We start from the raw sequence: 24,746 nt of genomic DNA, 5'->3' as shown, positions 1-24,746 counted from the left end.
GGGGTCAGTAGGGGGCCCCATGAGATGCCCCTGGTACATTTTTCATAGGCTTTTTTGAGTTTGGGCAATGACACAGGGGCCCCATGATTCCCTATTGCCCGGGGGCCCCATGAGTTGTCAGTCCGCCCCTGTCCATGTCATATATACAATCTCCTCTCCATTCAACTTTTGTTGAAAAAGCCTGCTTGAAATTTTTTGGCTGATCAGCAGCTGCATGCAATCAGATGCAGCTGCTTTTCAGGTAGTCTGGATACAATAGCCCAACAGGGGGATCAGTCAGGGATGGAGGAATCTGTTAGATTGTGTATGATCAGCTTCCTCCTGAATGCATGGAGCCTGATGACATCTTCTCCCCAGCAGGGACATAGACAGCAATATTTATTTATTTATTACAGCTACTTATATAGTGCTATCAATTTACACAGCACTTTATATATACACGTGTACCTTGGTTTACAAATTTAATGCGTTCTCCATTTTGTATTGCGAACAATTCGTAAACCGAAATGCGGAGGTCAGAAAAAAAGTAAACAAAAGTCTTATCTGTTCAAAACGCTTTATAAAGTTTACTTTAAAGGCACGGGGCCGGTGCTATAAACTTCCCAGGCGCATGCATCCTGGGGAAACTTGCTACGTATTGCAAAAAAATGTGTAAACCGAGGCATTATTTTCAATGGATTTTAATTTGTAAACTGAAAATTAAGTTAACTGAGGCATACCTGTATATTGTACATTCATAACAGTCCCTAACCCTCAAGGGGTGTACAATCTAGGGTCCTTAACTCACATTCATATACAAGGGCCAATTTAGACAGGATCCAATTAACCTACCAGCATGTCTGTGGAGTGTGGGAGGAAACCGGAGTACCTGGAGGAAACCCACACAGGCAGAACATGCAAACTCCAGGGAGGTGGTGCTGTGATTGAGATTCAAACCCACAATCCTAGTACCGCTAGTCAGAAATGCTAACCATTTAGCCACTGTGCTGCCCAATATAAAAGCTATCCAAAATCAGAGTTCCTGTTTAACCCCCTAAATTCTAACCAATGGCTGCACATCACTGCTCTGGGCCAGTTATCTGACAACAAGGGACCATGACTGCGTAATGTGTGTTTGCAGAGCTTCTTGTAGGCTCCATCAGGGCAGCATGTAACAGGGTGACAATGCAGGAGCACAATTGAGAAATAGGAACAAAGTGTTGTTACCCTATAACAGGAGGTTTCTGAACAAGGACCTTCATGGCAGGATTCAGAGATTATTTCAATCAATGTTGCGTATTTAAAGTGATTGAAAATTACATTAACATGTTAAATTTTATTTTCTGAGGATTTAGGGTTTTAATCTCTGCTCTGGTGCTGTACATTTAAAAAAAAGCAGAGTGATGAATGTGGTGTTCCTCTGGGGCACTGTTTTACCCACTTTCCCTCCAGAGGATTTACCCCCCTTCCTGACCAGGCCATTTTTTGCATTACGGCGCTGCGTTATTTTAACTGACAATTGCGCAGTCATGCAACGCTGTACATAAATTCAATTTATGTCCTTTTTTTCCCCACAGATAGAGCTTTCTTTCGGTGGTATTTGATCACCTGTGCATTTTTTATTTTTTGCGCTATAAACAAAAAATTTTGAAAAACAATATTTTTTACTGTTTGCTATAAAACATACTGTATCCAGTAAAAATATTTAAAAAATCAAAATTCTTCATAAATTTAGGCCAAAATGTATTCTTTGCCAAAAAATATCCCAATACGTGTAAATTAATTGGTTTCTGTGAAAGATATAGGGGTTTATTTACTAAAGCTGGAGAGTGCAAATTTAGACTCACTTCAGCATAGAAACCAATCAGCCTCTAACCTCAGCTTGTTTAATTAAGCTTTGACAATAAAACCTGGAAGCTGATTGGTTTCTATGCAGAAGTGAGCCTGATTTTGCACTCTCCAGCTTTAGTAAATAAACCCCATAGTGTCTACAAATGGCGGTATATATATTGGAAATATCATTTTAATTTTTTTATACAAGTAATGGCGGCGATCAGTGACTTATAACGGCATTCTGACACTGGAGGGGAACTGACTTACTGCCACTGACATCCCCAGTGACACTAATACAGTGATCAGTGCTAATAAAAAACACTGACACTGTACTACTGACACTGGGCAGGAAGGGATTAACATCTGGGGTGATCAAAGGGCTAACAGTGTGCTGTTTTACTGTATGTGCTGTGTGTGTTTTACTTGGGAAACATGCTGCTCTGTATTTCCCTGTTTAGAGCAATACACAGCAGCATGTTCTTGCTGGCAGGAGAGAGATCTGTGTTGTTTACACACAGGTCTCTCCCCTGTCAGTGTTACTCGGCGATCGGCGGGTGTCGGTAGAGAATCTCTGGCCAAGACCCGATGATTGATATCCATAGCCACCAATGGTGGTACTGGTAGGGTGGCGTGCGCGTGTCCGTGCTCCCTACCTGGAAATGCAAATCATGTATATATGTGAGTTTGAGCAGCCCTGCCGCTCTTAGCAGTATTTCTGCTATAGGGTGACGGGCAACTGGTTAAAGCAGCTCTCTGTTTACATCTTGTTTTGCCAAAACATCAGACAGCGCAGATCACAGGCAAAATGCACAAAGTCAATCAGAGTGGCTCCGTGACTTGCGATTGCTGTACTGGCCAATCACAGCAATCACAAATGTAAAACACTTCTTGTGTTTATACTTGAGAGCCCTCCCCTTCCTCTCACAATGGAAGAAGTATTTGTGAATTAAGGAATCACATTTAAAGCAGTTTAAACTTCAAAACAAAAATGTTTATATATTGCAGCTTATCAATTCTTAGATGTGATAGCTGTATTGGTTTTCTTTTATTTAGGTCTTTGTCCTTTATGTTCACCTGGTTATCTGGCCAGTAAGTCTGTTATTTTTCAGCTTACTTGAGGCCTGGTTCACACCTATGCATTTTTCAGTTTTGCAGAAACGAACTACAGTCCATTTATCATGGTTTCCCATGGGTCACATTCACATCTGTGCATTTTCTACTGGTGCTTTTTTTTGGAAAGGGTCAGGTACTTTTTTCCTGCAGCAGGTTGCATTTTTGGTTCCATAGACTTCAATGGAAATGCATGAAAAACTCAGTGCTTGCTTTTTTTTATGAGTTTCTGCTGTGTTTTTGCTGGTTTCTCCCACAAGACAACAGATTCCTCCCAAAAATGCAAACACATCAAAAACGAAATAAAAAATCATTAAAAACGCAAGTGAAAAAAAAAAGCAAAACGCATTGGGAAAATACATCAACTGCAACCTGCACAGGTGTGAACCAGTCCTGATAACAGACCAAGCTGTCAAACAAGAAGTGGCAGTTAGGGTATTGAGACAAATGATTTAAAATGATCAACTTTTATTGGTTTATATAAAACTGGTTCTGTAACTGCCCAAAATGGTACTAAACCCATCGATTTAATGTGCAACTGAATTCTGATATTAATAAACTAAGCAGGCAAGCTTCTTATTGCATAAGAAACATGCAATAAAATGCACCTACTGTACCTTCTCACGGTCTTCTGTAGAATGTACACTGAGTTGCGCATTCCCTATATTTCCTCACATTCCAGCACAGTGCCAGTGTGTCAGGATGACTGTAGAACTGCGCATGTGCAGGAGTGACGCTATCCTAAGATGTACAGTCAAGATGGCTGAAGACTGGTATCCTGGGAGAAGATGCCGGCGGGGGACATCACAGGCATCAGACTGTTGATGCAAAGGTAAGTATAGCAGTGTTTAGTTCCCGCTTTAACTGCTTCCCAAAACAGTTACAGTCAAGGCATGCCATTACTGACAACTGTCACAGTTGCTTGTGCTCTCAAATGGCTGGTGTCATTACTGATCACATATGCAGCACCATGGCAACTGCAGATCAAACAGAGGCTAAAATGGCAGCTCCCTTGGCTGTAAAGGAGAGGGGGGTTTAGTTCTGCTTTAAAAGTTGTTACCTGGAATTCAGCTTTAGTTTGTTAGTTCAGTCCATCTGAATTTTCCCTTGCATCTAACACTACCCACCCCCAACAGATTGAAAATACTGCTGTGTCTCCATTGCTTCTCTACCCAGAGTGGAGACACCCTAAGACAGGAAATATGTTGCCAGCCAGATCACTAGGTGAAAATAAAGGAAAATAAACCTAAAAAAAGAAAACTAATGCAGCCACCACATTAAGGCCTCTTGCAAATGGTACAGACATTTGATCATCAGTATTTCTGGATGTAAAATTCAGGCGTTTACACACATGTGAAAACAATGGGCTGCATTTTAGATCAGTAAAAACATGGTAGGCCTGAAAACTGAGTGTTTTCAGGCAGCAGTTTGCAAAAGCCCTTGTTCACACTGGGTCCAACTTTAAAATCGTGCGACTTCAATTTCAAAGTTGGATGGCAGTGCGACTTCGGGTGCAACTTCATAGACATCTGTGCGACTTGATGCACAGCTGTCTATGCAATTCGCACCCAAATCGGGAAAATTAGTGTAGGAACTAAGTTTCTAATCAGTCGCACTGATTAGAACAGTTCCATTGTCGATCATTGCATGAGATTTGTCATGCGGATTTAAATGATCAAATTGCATGACGATTCAGTGTAAACCAGGGCTAAGGATTAGTAAGCTGCATTAAACGACATTCTTGTTTTTGGGTCTAATACCATTTTAATGAATAAAGGAAGGCAGCACAGTCAAGGTGAGGGGGGGGGGGGTCATTAATTTTACTGGGATAGTAACCCCTTCAAGTCCCTTATCCTGCAACCCACCCCCATCCTCCCACTGCATCAGACCTGTACATTAACCCCTTCACCTCCCCTTCCCTCTGTGTTTGACCTGTACATTAACCCCTTCACCTCCCCCTCCCTCTGTGTTTGACCTGTACATTAACCCCTTCACCTCCCCCTCCCTCTGTTTTTGACCTGTACATTAACCCCTTCACCTCCCCCTCCCTCTGTGTTTGACCTGTACATTAACCCCTTCACCTCCCCCTCCCTCTGTGTTTGACCTGTACATTAACCCCTTCACCTCCCCCTCCCTCTGTTTTTGACCTGTACATTAACCCCTTCACCTCCCCCTCCCTCTGTGTTTGACCTGTACATTAACCCCTTCACCTCCCCCTCCCTCTGTGTTTGACCTGTACATTAACCCCTTCACCTCCCCCTCCCTCTGTGTTTGACCTGTACATTAACCCCTTCACCTCCCCCTCCCTCTGTTTTTGACCTGTACATTAACCCCTTCACCTCCCCCTCCCTCTGTGTTTGACCTGTACATTAACCCCTTCACCTCCCCCTCCCTCTGTGTTTGACCTGTACATTAACCCCTTCACCTCCCCCTCCCTCTGTGTTTGACCTGTACATTAACCCCTTCACCTCCCCCTCCCTCTGTGTTTGACCTGTACATTAACCCCTTCACCTCCCCCTCCCTCTGTTTTTGACCTGTACATTAATCTTTTGCTGTAGATAGTGCACAATTACCAAGCAGCATAGTTTAACCCCCTCAATACCAGCATGTTTCTTCATTTCCAAAAAAATGTATGGCCTTGGGGTGTCTACATTTCATAAGGGTCATTTTGAGGGTGCTTGCATTTTCCTGTCATTTTTGTTTGGTATGTTTTATGACAGAAGGTAAGGGAAGCTTTTTTTCCCTAAAAGTTGTGGTCTTTTTTTTAGCTTTATACAGTAAAGGTTGTTAAAGGGTTATTAAAAACATGACCCTGCATTCACTGTATCTGGTCTCCCACAGTACACACAACATGGAAATGCAATTATTTAAGTAAATATAAACTGCTGAATACCTTTTCTCATCAGCAGTATATAGCAGTCTTGTGACTTCTATCAGTGTCCAGCTGTGCACTAGTTAAAGCTTGTAGGAGGAGTTTGTATTCTCCTCTGTCCTATGAGGCTGCATAACCCCTGGCCTTCTGTCTGGACAGTGCTGATTGGCCCTGTGCTAATCACCACTGAGTTTTTTATTGTTTGCTAAACAAAACAAAAAAAGACCCAAAATTTTGAAAAAAAAAATCTTTTCCTTAGTTTCTGTTATAACATTTTGCAAACACTGATGTACGCTGATGATGCAGCAATGATGGGCACTGATATGCAGCACTTATGGGCACTGATATGCAGCACTGATGACCACTGATAGGCAGCACTAATGGGCATTGATAGGTGGCACGGAAGGTCACTGATAGATGGCACTGATGGTCACTGACTGGTGGCACTGATGGACATTGACTGGAGGCATTGATGGACAATGAATGGTAGCACCGATGGACAATGACTGGCGACACTGATGGGTACTGACTGGCAACACTGATGAACATTGTTGGGACTGCACTGATGGACACTTCTTGGACTGCACTAATGGACATTGTTGGGACTGCACAGATGTCCCCTTGGGGCTGCACTGATGTCCTGATATGTAAATACAGTTGCTGATTACCAGCTCTCCTCTTTCCTCACCCTGTGACAGTGTGAACAAGTGCAGTCGATAACCAGCAACTGTATTTACATTGTGATCAGCTGTGTCATTGGACACAGCTGATCACATGGTAAAAAGGTGCTGTTATTGGCTCTTTACCATGTCATGTGATCAGCTGTGTCCAATGGACACAGTGATCAGAGAGCTCACATGGACGGATGCGTGCAGGAGGCGTAGTTCTGGAGGACATCATATGATGCCCTCCCAGAACTAGACAACCGTGCTTTAGCCATCATTTGGCTATAGCTCAGTCGTCAAGTGGTTAATGCATTTTTTGTCTTTTGTTTGAACCAGTGGACAACCAAACTGTGAAACTACATATACACATGTACACTATATTGCCAAATGTATTGGGCCAGCCCTCCAAATCACTGGATTCAGGTGTTCCAATCTCCTCCATAGCCACAGGTGTATACAATCAAGTGCCTAGGCATTCAGACTGCTTCTACAAACATTTGTGAAAGACATTTTGGACAATTTCATGCTCCCAACTTTGTGGGAACAGTTTGGGGATGGCCCCTTCCTGTTCCAACATGACTGCACACCAGTGCACAAAGCAAGGTCCATAAAGACATGGATGAGCCAGTTTGGGGTGGAGGAACTTGACTGGCCTGCACAGAGTCCTGACCTCAACCCGATAGAACACCTTTGGGATGAATTAGAGTGGAGACTGTGAGCCAGGCCTTCTCGTCCGACATCGGTGCCTGACCTCACAAATGTGCTTCTGGAAGAATGGTCAAACATTCCCATAGACACACTCCTAAACCTTGTGGACAGCCTTCCCAGAAGAGTTGAAGCTGTTATAGCTGCAAAGGGTGGGCCAACTCAATATTGAACCCTACGGACTATTATTATTATTTAATGGTAATGGTATGCCATTAAAGTTCACGTGCGTGTAAAGGCAGGCATCCCAATACAATGGCTCCCGGCTGTCTGCCTGCTCTGGTGGTTTGACAGTTCTTAAACATTTAAGGGGTGGGGCCACCAGGGGACATCACTCAAGTGATGTCACATGGGGTGGGGTCACATGCGTGACGTCCCCGGGTGGCCCCACCCCTTACATATTTAAGAACTGTCAAACCACCGGAGAAGGCAGATGGGGAGCCCCCCCTGCCCCAAAGTACCCTCCCATGTTGAGGGCCAGTGCCAGTGCCCATCAGTGCCACATTTATGCCACATATCAGTGCCTACCAGTGCACATCAATGCCACATATCAGTGCCCATCTGAGCTGCCTTTCAGTGCCACTTATCAGTGCCAGTCAGTGCCACCTATCAATTCCAGTCAGTGCCGCCTATCAGTGCCAGTCAGTGCCACCTATCAGTGCTAATCAGTGCCGCCTATCAGTCCGCATCAGTGCCCGTCAATGCTGCCTATCGGTGCCACCTAACAGTGCCAGATAGTGCCATCTATTAGTGCCCAGTGATGCCTGTCAATGCTGATCAGTTCCACCTACCAGTGCCTCATCAGTGCCACCTATCAGTGCCCATCAGTGCAGCCTCATTAGTGCACATCAATGAAGGAGAAAATTCACTTATTTACAAAATTTTATAACAGAAACTACGAAAAAACATTTTTTATTTTTTCAACATTTTCAGTTGTTTTTGGTTTGTTTAGCAAAAAATAAAAATCCCAGAGGTGATTAAGTACCACCAAAAGAAAGCTCTATCTCTCTAAAAAAAATGATAAAAATGTCATATGGGTAGTGTTGCATGACCGCGCAATTGTCATTCAACGTGTGACAGCGATGAAAGCTGAAAATTGGCCTGGGCAGGAAAGGGGTATAAGTGCGCTGTCAGCAAGTGGTTAAAAATTGGCACTGACATACACTTCATATTACGAAAAGAAATCTTACAAAATTTGTAAACCGAGACATTAATTTCAATGGATTTTAATTTGTAAACCAAAAATTACGTTACCCGAGGCATTTGTAAAGCGAGGTACACCTGTATATATAAACATTTTAACTCATAATATTGTATCATATTTACACATCATTATTTTTCATCGCATGGCATTCATTCACCAACACACCTAATAGGAATACATAATATGGATTCATAATACACTCTGGGGTTGATGAACATTCTGTGCACTAGATATGAAGGGAACATGCAAGGAAAAGAAAAAAAACAGCATTTTTGCTTGCACGTGATTGGATGTAAGAACTTTGCCTCATTTCAGAGCTCCCCCTCAGATATACAGTAACTGCACTTGCAGTGCACAGCCTATTTGCCTTTAGTAAATGAGCCCCTGTGTGTTTGTGTGCACAGCGCTGGCAGCCATGACATGCACTGAGCTCTCCTCTATGCTCAGTGTGACATAACAGCACAGGAGGGGAGGGGGTCATGTGATCAGCAGAAGGAGGGAGCCCTCCAGCTCGCAGGGAGGGGGAGTCACATGATCAGGAGGAGGCGAGCACGGCCAGGCAGGAGGAGGATGTCATGTGATAGTCACATGACAGTCAGGAAGCAGAGCTGGAGGAGGTAAGTTTGGTGTGATGTGTGTTTATAATGTGTATTGTGTGTGTTTGTGTGGTATGATGACACTCCCTGAGTGCTTCCCTGAAACACACACATCCAACACATCAGACATGTCACATTTCATTAATACAGTGAGCAGAATTCATCTTGAAGGGGCCACATAGGAGGAGATGTATTAAAACTGGAGCACTTACAATCTGGTACAGCTCTGCATGGCAGCCAATCAGCTTCTAACTTCAGCTTGTTCACTTGTCCTCCAGAGGATTTACCCCCCTTCCTGACCAGGCTATTTTTTGCATTACGGCGCAGCATCACTATAACTGACAATTGTGCGGTCATGCAGTGCTGCACCCAGATGAAATGTATGTCCTTTTTTCCCCACAAATAGAGCTTTCTTTTGGTGGTATTTGATCGCCGTGGCATTTTTAATTTTTTGTGCTATAAACAAAATAGACAATTATGAAAAAAACTAAATGTATTCTGCGACATGTCTTTGCTAAAACAAAGCCCAATATGTGTAAATTATTGGTTTTCATGAAAGTTATAGTGTCTGCAAATTGTGGTATATATACTAGAATATGCGGCGATCAGTGACTTATAGCGGGACTGCTGCAGGCATTCTGACACAGAGGAGGGAACTGTCACTGACATCCCAATGACACTAATACAGTGATCGGTGCTAATAAAAGGCACTGACAATGTGCTAATGACACTGGGCAGGAAGGGGTTGACATCTGGGGAGATCAAAGGGTTAACTGTGTGATGTTTCACTGTGTGCTGTGGTTTACTGTTTACACACGCTGCTTTGTATTGCTCTGTACTGTTTACACAAAGACCTCTCCCCCGTCAGTTTTCCACGGCAATCGCTGGGGAATCTACAGCCAGGTCCCAGTGATTAACAGCTGTAGCCCTCACTGGCAGCGCAGGTAAGGCGCCCGCGCCCCCCTACCCGGAAATACAACATTGCTTATATATATGTGATTTTGCGCAGCCCTACCGCCCTGTAGCATCAGTTCTGCTTTTGGGTGGTTGGGAAGCAGCTAAGCTGATTGGCTGCTGTGCAGAGCTGCACCAGATTTTGCTCTCCCCAGCTTTGGTGATCCACCCCTGTGTGTTTGCATCTATGTACTCGTTCCTGTCTGCATGTCAGATTTTAACATACAAATGTGTCTGTTCAGGTGTTGTCTGCATCCACTTCTGTGGGATACCTGCACGCAGCTCAGAGGTGAATGCACACATAGTAAAAAGCGTCTCAGCACAAAGGATGGGTCTCAGCGCCCATCTAAATGAGCGCTTAGTGTATGCTGAAAAAAAGAAAACATATTGCATTGTTGTGCAGCAATTGCCATTGCTGGGCCTCTTTTTTTTAAAATGCAACTTGCCTGGCTTTGTCTGGCTTCACCAACAAGCCTGCTGTAACTGAGTGCCAGAATTCCTTATATTTGTACTTGCATTGAAGCCAGAGCATCATCATGACAGCCTGGGAACCAGCATTCTCAAAGAAGAGCTTAGAAGTGGCAGCCCTCATACTTTTCTCTTGACTGCGGTAAAGTGACTCTTCCAAGTGTCTAAAGATATAAAATCATCATTCCCCTGCAGCAGAAGAATTGTAAGGTTGGCCATACACTATACCATTTTCCTGAGAATTTTCCTTTAGATTTACCAAAAACCATATAATAGGAGGTCAAACCTAAACAACGCTTTTAATTGTATCTAATTAGGCAGGCCCTTGCACTACATAGTGGAGGGTAAATCTAAAGGAAATTGGGCAGAAATCTGTAAGAAAATTGTATAGTGTATGGCCAGCCTTATACTCACCTCACCGGTGGCCAGTGCTCCCTACAGTTCCTCCACTACAGTGCTACAGCCCCCTTAAATGACAACTAAAGGCAAAACTTTTTTTCAGCATTTTGGATAGCATAAGGGAGGGCTATAACCTGTAGGGTTTATTTTTACCATCTGTGTCCCATTGGGGAGATTTCTCTCCACATTCTGCCCCATAGCCAAAACAGGAAGTGAGCGGAAATCCCTCCAAAGTTTGGGAATTTTGGGTTGTCAGAACTAATGCCTCCCTTGAAAGATTTCCCTGCTGTGTTCTGGGCACATCTGAAATTTAATGATATTCTTTTACTTTCCATAATAATGGTAAACAGGACATACAGAGAGGGCGAATCTCCGTAAAGGGGACACAGACAGCAATAAAAACTCACAGGTGTTCTAATCTCTCTCCACTCTATTCAAGACTAAAAAAAAAAATAGTTTTATTAGTTATATTTTAGGACTCATCAACACATATGGGAGTGTTAGGAGTCTGCATTAGGACTCATGCACACTTCTGCTCCTAAACTGATGTTTTTGGGGCTTTTTTTGCCTAAACCCCTGAATGCACCTCAGGAAAAGCCTATATGTCCGTGCACACATACAAGGGTTAGACAAAAAAATGGAAACACTACATGATTTGCAGGTGTGAAAGTGACCACATGGTTTCCATTGAAAGCAGAAGTGATGTAATATTCTTTTGCTTCTGCTGTGTGATGAGACACCTAGCTAACAGGTGGGAAGTCTCACTTTCGTCATTCAATGCATGCGCTGCTAGTAATACGGAGTCATGTCAGAGCTTCCTGAGCTTCAAAGAGGGCAAATTGTTGGTGCCCGTTTGCTGGTGCCTCTGTGACTGAAATTTCCAATTTATATGCCGTGTCGCAAGGTACATTATCAAAGGTTATGATGACATATACAATTGTTGGGAAAACGTCTGATGAGCATAAGTGCGGTCAACATGGTCAACTGACAGTGAAGACTGAGATTGAGCTCTGCAGTCACTTTTGCAGCAGCTGTTTTCTTATTCCGGATCAAAATTCTGCGCAATGTCCTTTTGTCTCTTTCAATCATTTGACCAATTTCACCAATTCACAAAAAGAACATTGGGGAACTGGAGAAAGTACAGAGAAGGGCAACCAAACTGATAAGAGGCATGGAGGAGCTCAGCTATGAGGAAAGATTAGAGGAACTGAATTTATTCTCTCTTGAGAAGAGGAGATTAAGGGGGGATATGATCAACATGTATAAATACATCAGTGGTTCATATAGTGAACTCGATGTAGAGCTATTCACCCTGAGGTCATCACAGAGGACAAGGGGGCACTCTTTACATCTGCAGAGATTTAAAAAGAGATTTAATCTCCAAAGCACGGAAAGGTTTCTTTACAGTGAGAGCTGTGAAAATGTGGAATAGACTCCCTCAAGAGTTGGTTCTGGCCAGCTCAGTGGATTGCTTTAAAAAAGGCCTGGATTGTTTCTTAGATACACAGAATATAACTGGATACTAACATTTATAGGTAAATTGATCCAGGGAATATCCGATTGCCTCTCAGGGGATCAGGAAAGATTTTTTTTCCCTGTATGAGCAAATTGAATTATGCTTTGCTGGGGTTTTTTTGCCTTCCTCTGGATCAACTGTGGGTGTAGGATTATAACTTTTTTTTTTGTTAATGGTTGAACTGGATGGACTTTTGTCTTTTTTCAGCCAGACTAACTATGTAATTATGACCATGTCAACCACGCGTATGCTTATCCTTAGATGTCTGTGTCCACCATTGGGTATTGTAATTTTTTCCTCCCACCCCTACATCATAGGAATGGAAGATGGAGCCTCAGGAAGCTGGAAACATAGGCACCCAACATTTCTAGAAATGCTAAATGCTGAAGAGGCTTATAGAGACTGAAGCACATAAAGGATAAGTTCACCTTTGGGAACATGTTACATGTTCCACCCGCTTTCCCATAGCCGCAGCCGCCCCCCTTCCTCTGACATATAGTACAGGGAGAAGTCTCCCCGTACTATCTGTCCAATTTGAAAACAGCGAGGCCGTGCAGGGCTCCGCCCATATGGCCGCATCATTCATTCACGGACTCCTTAGCGGCTGTCGGCTTGTAGTTTTCAATGAACAACCTTGGTGCTATGGAGTGCTGTGGTAGTTTACTGACGCTTCCTGTCAGTATATCTGCTTGACTGGACATCCCGTACGGCAAACAGATATTCTGAGAGGTCTGCAGGAAACCTGCATGGCACCAGCGATCTACTTTAATCCTTTTTATCCTTTAAAATGAGGGGAGAAAGGAGACACAAGCTAAAGAGGTGAGTATAAAACTGGCCATACATGAATTGAAATTTGTCCAGTTCAGCAGCGAATTTCCATCCAAGCTGGTTGTACAGAAGTTGATCTACCTATTGACTTTTGTTCAACCAGCCTGTCAGATTCTTCCTGATTTGATCAGTGCCGCTGGCTATAGCCGGCAACACTGGTCAGTGTATTCTGATGGTGAGGAAGGCTCCCCGATGCCAGAATGTATTAACTTAACAGAAGTGATTCCCCCATCCACATTGAGTGCTTGGATGTGGGAATTGGACAATTTTATTTCATTCAACCCACTGGTTGAATGGAAATAATGATTAATGTATGGTTTGCCTAAGACCTCTTCTGTTGAAGGGAACTGATGGTTTTTTAGCTTTAGACACCTGGCAGGGTTTCTATAAGGAAGTGGCTTGTTTTTCCACCAGATGACAGCTGGGGCCATGGGGTAACTATAGTGATAGCAAACTATGCAAATGCTATGGAGCCCAGAAGCACAAGGGGACCCAGCGCTGACAGTGGTTTGTGCTAGTAACACGCGGCAACTATATCTGGATAAATTTATGTAGATATCAGAATCTGTATAAGACTGCTGTTAAAGTAGTTGCTGCATTTGAGATAAAGGTTTGAAAGGTAGGGTGCCATTTAACGGTTTTGCCTTATGGCTCTTTATACATAGTTATAGCCCTCTATGGGGTCTCGTCTAATCTAAATCCTTGCAGTGACCTTGTCAGGTGTGTAAGACGTTTTAACTATCCATGTCCTGTAAAATAACACGCTGCATACTTACCATTCCACTGTGTTGTGTGGGAAATCTTCTTTGTTTTGAACAACTCTGGGTGGCACTGCTATCTAAGATTTTTGGTCACATTGATCTGGGTATGGTAACCCTTTAATTTTGTAGGGAATGCTTCCCACTGATCATCAATGTAAGAAGCATTCTTCCCACTGGCCCCCAATGTAAGGAGCATTCTTCCCACTGGCCCCCAATGTAAGGAGCATTCTTTCCACTGGCCCCCAATTTAAGGAGCATTCTTCCCACTGGCCACCAATATAAGGAGCATTCTTCCCACTGGCCACCAATATAAGGAGCATTCTTCCCACTGGCCACCAATATAAGGAGCATTCTTCCCACTGGCCACCAATATAAGGAGCATTCTGTTAATCCCCAATGTAAGGAACAGTCTTCCCAGTGGCCCCCAATGTAAGAGCATTCTTCCCTATTAATCCCCAATTTAAGGAGCATTCTTCCCACTGGCCCCAATGTACGTGGGTCAGTGGAAGCATTATTTCAACTGCCCCCCCATTTGTAAGGAGCATTCTTCCCACTGGCCCCCAATGTAAGGAGCATTCTTCCCACCGACCCCCAATGTAAGAGCATTCTTCTCTCTGATCCACAATGTAGGGAGCATTCTTCCCACTGGCCCCCAATATAAGGAGCATTCTTCCCACTGGCCCCAATGTAAGAGCATTCTTCCCCAATGTAAGGAACATTTTTCCCACTGGCGCTCAGTGTAAGAGCATTCTTAACACTGGCCCCCGAATGTAAGAGCATTCTGTTAATCCCCAATGTAAGGAACAGTCTTCCCAGTGGCCCCCAATGTAAGAGCATTCTTCCCTTTTAATCCCAAATGTAAGGAGCATTCTTCCCACTGATCACCAATGTAAGGGGCATTCTTCCCATTGGCCCCCAATGTAAGGAACATTCCTCCCACTGGCCCCCAATGTAAGAGCATTCTTCCCTATTAATCCCCAATTTAAGGAGCATTCTTCCCACTGGCCCCAATGTACGTGGGTCAGTGGAAGCATTATTTCAACTGCCCCCCCATTTGTAAGGAGCATTCTTCACACTGGCCCCCAATGTTTTATAGATCTATGATTAGTTAATGAATTGACAGGTTTTACTTGCATCTTGTTTTAAATCTGCATATGATTCAGAACAAAAGAGAACTTAAAATGGAACTACACTGCACCTGATCACAACCCAGAAACTCTATTTAACTCATTTTTATTATTTAAAGCAAACTCATCCATCCATCCATGTCTTCATGCTTTTTTTTGCTGAGAAATCACTTTGAAAAACATCCCCTAGCATTTCTGGCATTGGCCATCTTGAGTAAGGGCAGGCAAATCATGTAGCATTTACTTCCTGGAATCCATCTGCCCTTAGTTCAGGCATGCAGGCAGGAAGGTGTGCTTAGCTGAGAAAACTCCTCCTGAAGACTACTGGGATATATGACATCATTTGCCTAGCCCTAGAAACCAGGAGTAACTACATAAATGTAAAAAAGGTTAAAACAAATAAATATATACATTTTATATGTATTTAGTAATACTAGCAACATAAGGATTAAAAATAGTTAATTTTGAAGTTTTGATTTTAATTTTGAAGAGATTGAAGTTCTGCTTCAAGTAAAACGGAGCAACCCTCCGCACATAAGAGTCCACTTTAGGAATCCCTACTTACATCAGAGTCTTGATCAGAGTAATCCCTTCAGATCCATCCATAGGAGCCCCCCTTACATTAGGGTCCCAATCGGAGTCCCCTGCCTTACATCAGGGCCCCATCTGAGTCCGTCCCCTGTCCCCCCCCTTACATCAGCAGAGACTGACTAATCTGTTTCCTTAATCTGTGCACATCTTCTGCAGGCCAGATAAAATCTTTTAGCAGGGTGGCTGTAGCCCATGGGCCATGGTTTGGAAATCCTGATATAATGGATGGGATGCACCTTTTGTATTTCTGTTGTGACACTGATGTGCTGCTTTTTCAGCAATGTAATTTGGGTTGTAGTTCCTGAGTCAAAAGACTCCCTGCTGTCTTTCACTGGAGTGATTATTAGCTGAACGTGCATGTGTTCAGTTAGGGGTGGATCACAAGTTCAGTCGATAAATATGAACCCCAATGTCAAGTAGGCAAAGCCTTAAAATCAAGTTGGGCCTTTTTAAAGGCTAATAGGGGATTGGCAAACATCTGCCTTGGAGAGGCTGAGCACTGCTCTGGGGGCCATGTACCAATTAAAAAAACTTTTTTTAAAAATAGTGTTTTGCAGAGTGCAGCTCTTTTAATGTTGCTTTAAGCGGCAATAAATCCTGCTTTATTATTTTTTCAAAATGGGCCCCAGGTGGTTGATGCCAGAATGTGATAGTATGCATTCAGCCCATTATGACAGAGTTGCCGGACAAACAAAGCCCTCCTGGCACTTTCATCTTTCAAGTTTTTGCTCTCCAGTCGCTGGAATGGCCAAGCCGCGAGGATGTCACTCCCTTGCATGCAGATGGGTGTCACCATTGCAACACAGCACTTTCTGCAATAGAGGTACAGGCAGCGACCATGAATGCAGAGGTAACTGCACATGTGCAAGTAATGTCATTGGCTGGAGCCGACATTGCTGTCTACTAAAGGGCACCGCATTAGATCATTTTCAAGATACCTACAGGTAAGATTTATTATTAGCCTACTGGTAGGGCAAAGTGGAAAAAGTAGTTAGTGATATTAAAGATTTTTTTTTTTTAAATAACATGTTATACTTACCAGCTTTGTCCTGTGGTTTTTCACATGGTATCCCTGATCCTCCTCTTCTTGGTTCTCTCGCTGACACTCCAGAACCCTCCCTCCTGCCTAGTGCCCCCATAGCAAGCTGCTTCCAAGCCTTTGCTCTGTGTGTCCATTCACACATGGAGCTCAACCACGCTCTCTCCTCATTGGCTCACTGGCTGTGATTGGCAGTAGCTGGAGCCAATGACTACCACTGCTGTCTCAGCCAATGAGGAGGGAGAGACCCAGGTGAGGTGAAGCTCCCGTCCACATTGCTGGATCAAGGTGGGGCACAGGTAAGTTTTTGGGGTGGCTGCTGCACACAGAAGGTTTTATACCTTTATGCATAGAATAAAAAAACCTTTACAACCACTTTAAATAACGCTTTAAAGGATAAGTTCACCTTTTGGACAAAAATAATGAATGCACATTTTTTTGCAGGTAAAAAATGTGCATTTATTATTTTTGTCCAAAGGAGCTTGTAAATCAGTAGATCGCTGGTGCCATGCAGGTCTCCTGCAGACCTGTCAGAATATCTACTTGCCATAAGGGATGTACAGCACCAAGGTAGTTCATAGAAAACTACAAGCCCACAGCTGCTAAGGCTGCCGGGAGTTCTAGGCACTCATTCACAGAACTCCATGAATGAGTGACACGGCCATGTGGGCAGAGCCCCACACGGCTACGCTGTTTTCAAATCTTTATCTTTAGCCCTCATGCACACGGGACGTTTTGATAATGCTGGTAACGTTAGCTGTGTAAAGTCACGTTAAAAACTTGAGTTTTTCAGCTTTTTTTAGCGTTTTTGTATTAGTGTTTAGTGGTGGTTTCCCACATTTGTGTCTTTTAGCATTTGTTCCACTTTTTTTGGTAACAAAATGTCCAAAAATGCCAGTTTGTGGCATTTTACCGCATTTTTCAGCGTTAGTGCATTTTTACACCTAAAAAGCTCCTCTAGAGACCCACTAGTTATGGGGGTTTTTTTCCTGCCAAAAAATGTTGATTACAGTCTATGTGTGAATGGACACATAGGATAACATGCTGGGGAGTTTATTGACTGTAGAAAAAAATGCCAAAAACAGCCGCTGTAAAAACATCCAGTGTGTATGAGGACTTCAAATTATTTAGTTTGGGGAACTCTGAATAGGCTAAATCCCAACCAAAAACAGGTTTAGTTGGAATCTGAAGCGTATCCCTAGTGGCTATGTAGTGTAACAACACCGGCACTGTGGTAGTACTGACTGGTTTTCCGTATTCTTCACTGCTGTGTATAGAAGGTTGCTCCCAGCTACTCTTAAAAAAAAAATGGCAAAACTGCATCAGAGACACTTACAGTCCCCTTCTCTCCTCCAAAGGATGTGATTATCCAGCGATCCTTAACCTGCCCTGTAGCATTCTTCTCCCTGGGCATCTCACATTGACATCAGTGGTCTGCCTGAGGAAGTAGTAGGGGGTCATTTCAGTAGCAGCCAGTTGGAGAGCTGTTCATGATCGACATTTCATCATATTGAAGGAAAAAAAAAGAATTAGTACATTGCTGAAAAACATGCACATTTTTGATGTTTTTTCCCTGCAATTACAGAAATGTACCGGTTTGTCTGCTTTGGGGTTTCAGTGTAGCAGAGGCAGCAATATCACTACAGGAAGTTAGGAGCTCACTGGATTTCTGGCAGATGAAGAAGAATTTTTCTGTAATTGAAACATTTTTAAAAAGCTGAAACATGGGCAATGTGCATGCATTGCAGAGGTGTGTGTGTGTATATATGTGTGTGTGTGTGTGTGTGTGTGTGTGTGTGTGTGTGTGTGTATATATATATATATATATATATATATATATATATGTGTGTGTGTGTATATACTGTGTTTCCCCGAAAATAAGATACTGTCTTATATTTTTTTTTTTTTGGCTCAAAAAAACACACTAGGTCTTATTTTTGGGGTAGGTCTTATTTTTTAAATGCCCAGGTGTGGACAGGGGGTGCAGAGGTGAGCTGCAGGAAGTTGTAGATGAGGATTACTATGGAGAGGGCCGGTTGATGACAGTTGTGAGCTGCAGTCAGGTGTTGCAGGGGTGGCTTGACAGGTGAGTTTCAGACAGGGTGCAGATATGAGCCACAGACAGGGTGAAGGGGTGAGTTGCAGACGTGGGATGCAGAGCTGAGCTGTGGCCAGGGGGTGCTGAGTTGTGGCTGGGGGTGCAAAGGTGGGTTACAATTCAGCTCACCTCTGCACCCCCCCCCCAGCCGCAGCTCACCTATGCACCCTGTCTGCAACTCGCCTAACTCAATTTACTTCTGCAACACCTGACTGCAGCTCACCTTTGCACATCCCCCCTCCCCCTCCACTGCCCTCATATGGTTAGCTAGCTTTGCAAAACACAGCTGTCAGCAGCCGACCCCTCTCTATAGTAACTCCCGTTTGGGGTCCTATCTTTCCACACAGTGCACCAAGCGCACTTACCACTCCGCCTCTTCCCCACTGGCCAGTGATCACCCCTGGGGTATCTGCTTCCATGCATTAGGCTGCAGGAGGAGATGCTCCACCCCTAAACACACTGCATACTGCACCCGCAGAGATCTGTTCCTTCCCTGTCCCACAGTGAGTACAGAGGTAGGGATGTTCTGTAGGAGCGGATGGTGCTGTCACTTCAGCCTCGCTTCTGTGTTTATAAGAGACAGTAGATATGGGTGTGCGCAGGGCCAGTGCCGCACGTTCCGGCTGAAAAAAAGCCCTGATCACAACTTGGTCTTATTTTCGGGGTAGGTCTTATACTTTAGCAATTCCCAAAAATAGCACTAGGTCTTATTTTAGGGGAAACAGGGTATATATATATTTATTTATTTTTTTTCTATATATATAATTTTTTTCTGTCCCAAACATACAGATTAACCACTTGCCACCCAGCCTATAGTTAAATGATGGCTGGGCAAACAGCTCATCCCTCCGGGAAGGCGTCATATGACGTCACCTCCCGAATCGCACTTGGCACGTGTCCGCAGGGCTGCACTGTGGCAAGATCTGTCACCGGCCGTATACCTCGGACATGGCTGATAACAGATCTGTGTACCGGCCCCATTGCCAGTACCATGTGACCTGCTGTGACCAATCACAGCACATCACATGACAGTTGTGTACAATGGATGACTTCCTTTCATGGCATCCATTGTATAGAAGTGTGCCTATCTGTGAATGGTCACAGTGATCACATGCACGGGCTGGGCCAATCAGAGTCCATCTTTGCCATGTGATTAGCTGTGGCCAATCACAGCTAATCACAAAAAAGCCTGAATGAATCTATTTCATTCAGTTAAATGCTTGCTTATAGCAAAGAAATTATTTGCTATAAGCAATCAAATTATACAAAAAAAAAAAATACTGATCATTTCCCCAAAGTTGTACAATGTTACTATGGTAACATTATACTACTTTGGTCATAGTGTAATATGAAAAAAAAATCTTAAAAAAAGATAAAAAAAGTAATAAAAAAATAAATTGAAACAAAATGATAAATTTTTTTCATACTGTCACCAGTCAGTGTTCCTGATCACCGCCACACCAATTATATGATGACGCTGTACTGCAAAGGTGACAGTATGTAAAATAAAATTGTGAAAATCGTTTAATTTCTTCATTTTCCGAAAAATTATGACAAAATAATTACAACTTCAAAAAACTCGCCATGCCTGTTATGAAATACGTCGGACTGTCTACTTTGCAAAAAGGGGTCATTTGGGGGATATCTGTACTGTTCTGACATTTTTGGACCTCAAGAAATTAGATTGGCCGTCAGTACTTCAGGATTGATCAATATTCAGATATATACCATAGTTTATGAACTCTATAATGTTCCATCAGACTAAATAATAAATACTAATTTGGGTTATTTTCACCAAAGACGTAGCAGAATACATCTTGGCCTAAATTTATGATGAACAATTATTTATTTGCAAACTTTTATAACAGAAACAAAGAAACATGTTTTTGTTTTTTTATTTTCAAAATTTTCTGTCTTTTTTTTTGGTAATTTAGCAAAAAATAAAAACCTCAGTGTTGATTAAATACCACCAAAAGAAAGCTCTAGTTGTGTGAACAAAATGATAAAATTTTAGTTTGGGTACAATGTTGTATGACCGCGCAATTGTCATTCAAAGTGTGAGAGCGCTGAAACCTGAAAATTGGCCTGGGCAGGAAGGGGGTAAAAGTGCCCGGTGTTGAAGTGGTTAAGGTGTTCACACCAGCAGCAACACTGAACATCGATGTGCGCTGGCAGGAGTAGTGCGATGTGGTGGATTACATCTTGCCACGCTGCACTGAATAAACATCTACTGTCCATACTTTGATTTCAGTGCACACCACTGCAGCGTGACGTTGTGAGCTGATCTGAAAGGGAAAAAGACTTTTTGCCTTGTCTTGCATTAAGGCTGGCCATACATTATACAGTTTTCCTGAGATTTTTGCTTTAGATTTACCAACAACCATATAATAGGAGGTCAAACATAAAAAACACTTTCAATTGCATCCAATTAGGCAGGCCCTTGCACTACACAGTTGAAGGTAAATCTAAAGGAAATTGGACAGAAAATTGTATAGTGTATGGCCAGCCTATGACTGTGCTGGGCATACTCAACACAGCTGATGTGAATGGACCCCGACTCTTCCTATAAATGGTCTGTCTAGATAGGGAGAGGTTAGAGAGATCCTCTGATTAACCTCCCCCCCCCCCCCCCAGGATATATTGCCTCTTCTGCTTTATGTTTACACCACCCGTCTCCCCCACTTTTCCTCCCAATAATCAGTTCTTCTCATTAAGAGTAGTTCTGCAGCACTGATTACCTCCTCATAATTACATATAATTACTGCCATCTCATATGGTGATTGCACCTATTTATAGAGCACGTGGAGGTTGCTGTCCTCTACTCCTGTCTCGCCGAGTTTTAAAGACATTTAACCTTTGTGTTCCTTAACCCGAACCTGTACAAGGAGACCTGTGTAAGATGCCAAATAAATGCTGAATGCCTGGCTGTCTGGTCACAATACATTCACAATCACTTGGCTACAAAAAGCAAACAACAGCTAAAATCAAATCTGCTTACTAGGTGTCACTCTAGACTCCAATCTGTCCTTCCAGCCCCAGATCCAATCGCTGACAAATTCATGCTGACTCCACCTCTGCAACATCTCCAAGATACGCCCATTCCTAACTCCAGAAACTACAAAGCAACTCATTCACTCCCTTATCATCTCCCGACTTGACTATTGTAACTCCCTCCTCGCCGGCCTACCTCAACACAGGCTATCCCCGCTTCAGTCTATCCTGAATTCTGCGTCTAGACTCATCCACCTTACCAACCGCTCCGTATCCGCCACCCACCTCTGCCAATCCCTCCACTGGCTTCCGATTGCCCAACGCATAAAATTCTAAATATTACCATTAACGTACAAAGCTGTTCATAATACTGCCCCAAACTACATCACTGACCTGATATCCATCTACCACCCAAAACGCACTCTCCGCTCCTCACAAGACCTCCTACTCTCCAGTTCCCTGGTCTCCTCCCATGCCCGTCTCCAGGGCTTCCCCCATCCTCTGGAACTCACTACCCCAATCCATCAGACTGTCACCTTCCCTCCTCACCTTCAGGCGCACCCTGAAAACCCATCTCTTCAGAGAAGCCTACCCCGGCCTCACCTAATTTGCTGATCTCCTCCGCTCTTCCCACCACTTCATCCCCCACAGCTATTTCCTCCTGTACTACTCTCCCCTCCCTCCTAGATTGTAAGCTCCAAGGAGCAGGGCCCTCGAACACCTCGTGTATTGTATTGTATTCTATTGTTACTGTACTGTTTCATGTACTGTCTCCCATTATAATGTAAAGCGCTGAGCAAACCATTGGCACTATATAAATACTGTATAATAATAATAATATTACTTGTTCCAGGTCATTGTCTTATAAAATCCTAAAGCTGAACTCCAGTCACAGAAACTTTCATTGAAATATATTCTTCAATAGCTAACAGGTTACCATCACTTTGTGTGCTCCTAATACCTAAGTACACCTAAAAACACAGATATTATCTTGGTGAAGTAGTGGTGTCATCATATCTGTGTGGCACATAGCTTTTGCAGACAGCAGAGGTGTGGGAAGGACCCATCAGGCCCATTCTGTACAGGCTGCCTGCTGAAAACAACAGGAGGGGGCGGATACAAGACCTGTCACCCTGCACAAGGAGAGAGAGTAGCTGGGACTGGTTTTTATTAGAGGAAGCTCTGGTAATAGAGGCATAGTTCAGGAGTTGTGTTATGCTGGATTAGTGTACAGATATGGGAAAAAACTGACAGGATACCAAGATTTATGTAAGAATACATATGAATCTTTTATTTAGACATTACTAAAACTGGAGAGTGCTAAATCTGGTCCTGCTATATACGGTAGCCAATCAGCATCTAACTTCAGCTTGTTCAGTTAAAGGATAAGTTCACCTTTGGGAACATGTTACGTGTTCCACCCGTTTTAGGGTGGAACATGTAACATGTTCCCATAGCCGCAGCTGCTGCCTACTCTCCCCCCCCCCCCCCCACCTCCCTCTGACAGTACAGGAAGAAGTTTCCCTGTACTATCTGTCAAATTAGAAAACAGAGCCACACGGCCGCACCATTCATTTGTGGATTTCCGTGAATTAATGAACTGCAAGTCCCAACAGCCTTAGCGGCTGTCGGCTTGTAGTTTTCAATGAAGTACCTTGGTGCTGTGGAGCGCCGTGATAGTTAATTGAAGATTCCTGTCGGAGCAAGCAGCTCATACTTAGATTGTAAGCTCCAAGGATCAGGCCCTCCTAACCCTCTTGTATTGAACTGTATTGTTGCTGTATTGTCTTCCGTTATATTGTAAAGCGCTGAGCAAACTGTTGGTGCTATATAAATCCTGTATAATAATAATAATACATCCCGTATGGCAAGCAGATATTCTGACAGGTCTGCAGGCGACCTGCATGGCACCAGCAATCTACTGATCACTGGTGCAATGCTTTCCAGGCCGCATGTAGACAAAAATAATAAATGCACGTTTTTTTTACCAGCAAAAAAATTTACATTTTATTATTTTTGTCTAAAAGGTGAACTTATCCATTAAGCTTTGACAAAAAACATTGGAAGCTGATTGGTTTCTATGGGGAGCGTTACCAGATTTTGCGCTTTCCAGTTTTAGTAAATCAACCCCAATACTTGTTTTGCTTGGACTTCTAATTTAAATCCACTGCATCAGTATGACAGTCAGGCACCAGAATTTTCAGGAGGTCAGTGATGGCAGCATGCGTGTATTTCTTTGGTTGGGTTTTATCTTAAATCTAACAGGGTGTGTTCTTGTGTTTGCAGCAGGAGGTGCCGTCACCATGCCTCAGAGGCTCTCTGTAGAGAAGCAGGCCTACTCAGTGCCTCTGATCCAGCCAGACCTCCGGAGGGAAGAAACCATACAACAGATCACCGACACCCTGCAACACCTACAGACTGTGTCCAATGACATCTTCAACAGGTACGGTATTGCAGGGAGCAGAGCGCCTCCAACCCCCATCTCCATCACACCCTGGAGTTTAGAGGATGTGTGGAGACCACTTTGGTTTTCCTGCACTGCTCCATACATAGGGTTCCCACCTTGTCCCTTTAAAACTGAACACATACTAATGACACAGGTTCTGAGGTTGATTTAATGCAGATAAGGCATTAGGTGAGTTTAAATACACCTTAGCAGCCACAGAACCTGTGTAATACAGTCAGGTCCATAAATATTGGGACATCGACACAATTCTAACATTTTTGGCTCTATACACCACCACAATGGATTTGAAATGAAACGAACAAGATGTGCTTTAACTGCAGATTGTCAGCTTTAATTTGAGGGTATTTACATCCAAATCAGGTGAACGGTGTAGGAATTACAACAGTTTGCATATGTGCCTCCCACTTGTTAAGGGACCAAAAGTAATGGACAATTGGCTTCTCAGCTGTTCCATGGCCAGGTGTGTGTTATTCCCTCATTATCCCAATTACAATGAGCAGATAAATGGTCCAGAGTTAATTTCAAGTGTGCTATTTGCATTTG

The 24,746-nt window shown here is 43.3% G+C and overlaps 1 protein-coding gene across 1 annotated transcript in view; it reads left to right on the top strand.

Annotated features, from left to right (window-relative positions):
* Positions 1-8,892: 8,892 nt before the first annotated feature.
* WASHC1 (WASH complex subunit 1) overlaps positions 8,893-24,746 on the top strand; it is a 43,267-nt gene continuing 27,413 nt past the window's right edge. The window contains exons 1-2 of the mRNA XM_089671752.1: positions 8,893-8,985; positions 24,023-24,179. Coding sequence (XP_089527878.1) covers positions 24,040-24,179 — 140 coding nt within the window. The 5' untranslated portion in view covers positions 8,893-8,985; positions 24,023-24,039. The remainder of the gene's footprint in view (positions 8,986-24,022; positions 24,180-24,746) is intronic.

This window comes from Staurois parvus, unplaced genomic scaffold (genome assembly GCF_062004578.1).
Source record: "Staurois parvus isolate SC_StPar_1 unplaced genomic scaffold, SC_StPar_1.0 ptg000114l, whole genome shotgun sequence".
Lineage (NCBI taxonomy): Eukaryota > Metazoa > Chordata > Amphibia > Anura > Ranidae > Staurois > Staurois parvus.
The sequence above is the reverse complement of the archived record's forward strand: the minus strand, read 5'-3'. Positions and strand labels throughout refer to the sequence as shown.